At 38.8% G+C, this 3,704-nt stretch overlaps 1 protein-coding gene across 1 annotated transcript; it reads left to right on the top strand.

The window, feature by feature from the left end:
• Positions 1 to 40: 40 nt before the first annotated feature.
• LOTGIDRAFT_205491 (hypothetical protein) lies at positions 41 to 2,139 on the top strand. The gene is made up of 2 exons (XM_009067479.1): positions 41 to 147; positions 743 to 2,139. The coding sequence occupies exons 1-2, from the start codon at positions 145 to 147 to the stop codon at positions 2,093 to 2,095; spliced, it is 1,356 nt and encodes a 451-aa protein (XP_009065727.1). The 5' UTR covers positions 41 to 144; the 3' UTR covers positions 2,096 to 2,139.
• Positions 2,140 to 3,704: the final 1,565 nt, after the last annotated feature.

Raw genomic sequence — 3,704 nt, 5'->3', positions numbered from 1 at the left:
GGTATAAATTACAAGTTAACATCACAAACTCTACATTCAGCGGTAATATCTTGCCTTGGTTAGCTTCAACTCTTCCTGCAAGATTCGCGTCTCTCAACCTTCGTCAGTTTTAAACTTTAGTTTCTACTTTTATAAACCTTCAATATGGTAAGTAAAATGCTTTCAAATTATATGTTAACTGTCCGGCGGTGGATTGTATATTTTTTATAATGTAGATAATGGAACAATCAAAAACTATAAAAATTCTGAAGTAACATGTCATAGAGTGCTATTGTGTTCGTATTTTTAATGTGATTAATAACTTAATGTTGCTTAAGGGTTACCTTTAACAGACAATGACCTACTTTATATTGCCCGTATTACACAGTTAACTTCCGTTTACAAACTAAAGTGACCTGACGATTATATTGTACCCAGAACCTGTGTCTAAAGCATAAGATGAGCTCGTGAAATATTATCGTGAAATATTAGCTTAAAGGTCTCGAGTGAGGACCTAAGTTTTATATTTGAGCTGACATGAGATACGAATTGTTACTAGTGTCTCTAGCGAAGCAAGGCATGTTGACTCTTCTCAAACACCTGTCGAAACTTTAGGACTGGGTCAACTCGAGATTTCTTTTGGAGAGTTTACATATTTATTTTTCGTTTAATAATTGATTTTACAGTTTTTTGACGACTATTTTAATAATACTACACAACAGTTACCACTGGGATATTTACTATATACCTTCTTTCCTTTCAGCGTGAGTGTATCTCTATCCACATTGGTCAAGCTGGTGTCCAGATGGGCAATGCCTGTTGGGAGTTATACTGTTTAGAACATGGTATCCAACCAGATGGTCAGATGCCTTCTGATAAAACTATTGGAGGTGGAGATGATTCCTTCAACACTTTCTTCAGTGAGACTGGAGCTGGTAAACATGTTCCAAGAGCTGTATTTGTTGATCTGGAACCGACAGTTGTGGATGAAGTCCGAACTGGTACTTACCGCCAACTCTTCCATCCTGAACAACTCATCACTGGTAAAGAAGATGCTGCCAATAACTACGCTCGAGGTCACTACACAGTGGGCAAGGAGATCATTGATTTGGTTCTTGACAGAACCAGGAAGCTGGCTGATCAATGTACTGGTCTTCAAGGATTCCTAATCTTCCACAGCTTTGGTGGAGGAACCGGATCTGGTTTCTCTTCCTTGTTGATGGAAAGATTGAGCGTCGATTACGGCAAGAAATCCAAGCTGGAGTTTGCTGTTTATCCTGCTCCACAAATTTCAACTGCTGTAGTAGAACCATACAACTCCATCCTTACAACCCATACCACACTGGAACATTCTGATTGTGCTTTCATGGTGGACAACGAGGCCATCTACGACATCTGTCGACGAAATCTTGATATTGAAAGACCAACTTACACCAACCTGAACCGATTGATTGGACAAATCGTCAGTTCTATTACGGCTTCTCTGCGATTTGATGGTGCCTTGAACGTCGATCTTACTGAGTTCCAGACCAACTTGGTACCTTACCCACGTATCCATTTCCCATTGGCTACCTACGCGCCGGTCATATCTGCCGAGAAAGCCTACCATGAACAACTTTCTGTAGCTGAAATCACCAATGCTTGTTTCGAGCCAGCCAATCAGATGGTCAAATGTGATCCTCGTCATGGCAAATATATGGCTTGCTGTATGTTGTACCGAGGTGATGTTGTTCCCAAGGATGTCAACGCTGCTATTGCGACCATTAAAACCAAGAGAACCATCCAATTTGTCGACTGGTGTCCAACTGGTTTCAAAGTCGGTATCAATTACCAACCACCAACTGTTGTACCAGGAGGTGATTTAGCCAAGGTCCAAAGAGCAGTTTGTATGTTGAGTAACACGACTGCTATTGCTGAAGCTTGGGCTCGTCTTGATCATAAATTTGATCTGATGTATGCTAAGAGAGCTTTCGTCCATTGGTATGTTGGTGAAGGTATGGAAGAAGGTGAATTCTCTGAAGCTAGAGAAGACTTAGCTGCTCTGGAGAAAGATTATGAAGAAGTTGGAGTTGATTCTGTTGAAGGTGAAGGAGAAGAAGAAGGGGAAGAATATTAAACTCAAACTAAGTTATTTTTTCTGAATAAATTATTTAAATCTATCATTTGTCTCTTTAATTATCTTTCTTAATTCTAACCTCAAATTATAAAGACTCACATGTCGAACTTGCCTCGATCTTGAATTACCAAGGATTAATGAATAGGTTCGACGCCTTTTACTTGAGGATGCTCTGTTACTGATAATAATATTATTGTTAAGTATTTATTTCTCGACCAATTAGATCTTGAAACTTTGATGAATAGATCTCAAAGTTCAAGTTGTTTTATACGTAACACGATCGCTAATTGGCCAATTTGATTTCAATAATGGCGTATGTAACACATCAGGTGTGCTGACTTACTGCTCTCTTTTGATACGAAGAAAGGATTGACTCCCGAAAATGGTGAACAATGGCCTTGAATAATGACGTATGTAGTACACCAGGGTGCCGAGTTTCTAATATCTAGAATATCGTCCTGTAGATTCATGTGTAAGTTGTCTACTTGACTAGTATACTTTGATAAATCACGCTGACCAGATTTGGGCTTTTCAAAAAAGTTAACAATAGTCCGGCCGTCACCAGACTTACAGGATTCAGCCCGACTTCTAAAGGAGGAAATAGACGAGGTATGGTGTCCGTTGTGTACGACGCGGGATTATCGATGTGGTGCAAGGTAAAGGTACGGGTCCGGATACCATTCTTGACGTCGTGTGTGGTTTCACTTCCTATTTTCTACGGTATTGATAATCCCTCTTCATACGTCGCATACTTCAGTCGCGTTGTACAACATTGTAACGTCAAGTCTAAGAAATTTGGGTTGCTCACAACATACCTGATTGTCATACTGGGAAATACGACAAATATATCATATATCACATATCTTTTTTGCATTTCTATCGATGGAACGAATACGATTTAAGTAAAACCCATTTTTCTGCAATTTTCGCGCAGTGTTATTTGATGGCTGAATTGCAAGACAGTGGTGCAAATTTGTGAAACCAAAACTCCATATCTAACAATATTATACAAAGTTGTGCTAGGTATAGCCAATCATGACACGATATGATACCTTGGATATCCTATAATAGAAAATCTATGTACGATACGTAGCGCGATACAATTGAAACGATACGATACCTATCGTGATATGATGTAATAGAAGAAGAAATCAAGGAATATTTTTTTAATTTAAGAAAAATAAATGAAATATTACTAGTAATTTATTATAGATCGGCTAACTGCAGTCATGTTTACATTCACAAATGGAACTTCTACATTAAATTTCTTTTGTATTTCAAAGCAGTGTAGTTGTATCTCTTTGTACTGTATTGAATCACTAATGTATCGTGCCAGCACCAATACAATTATAGCAGAAATTGACAAAGTGGTAGGTCTGCTGTTTCGAATGGTGGCATATCTTTCTCATCCACTTCCAGAAGATTTACATTTCTGGTTTCATCGATTTCGCATCCACCACAATCTCCCCCACAAAATCCTGTTATCACATGACCACCCATAGTCCGGGTTATATTGACAATAACTGCTGATTTTCCTGTGGTTTTCCACGACAAGGAGTCTGGAAACTTGAGGCCTGTCCCTCGGGTGTCGATAACAAACTTTCCCAGA

Source organism: Lottia gigantea, assembly GCF_000327385.1.
Source record: "Lottia gigantea unplaced genomic scaffold LOTGIsca_827, whole genome shotgun sequence".
In the NCBI taxonomy this organism is placed as follows: domain Eukaryota; kingdom Metazoa; phylum Mollusca; class Gastropoda; family Lottiidae; genus Lottia; species Lottia gigantea.
Note: the sequence above shows the minus strand (reverse complement) of the source record. Positions and strands in the feature narration are given on the sequence as shown.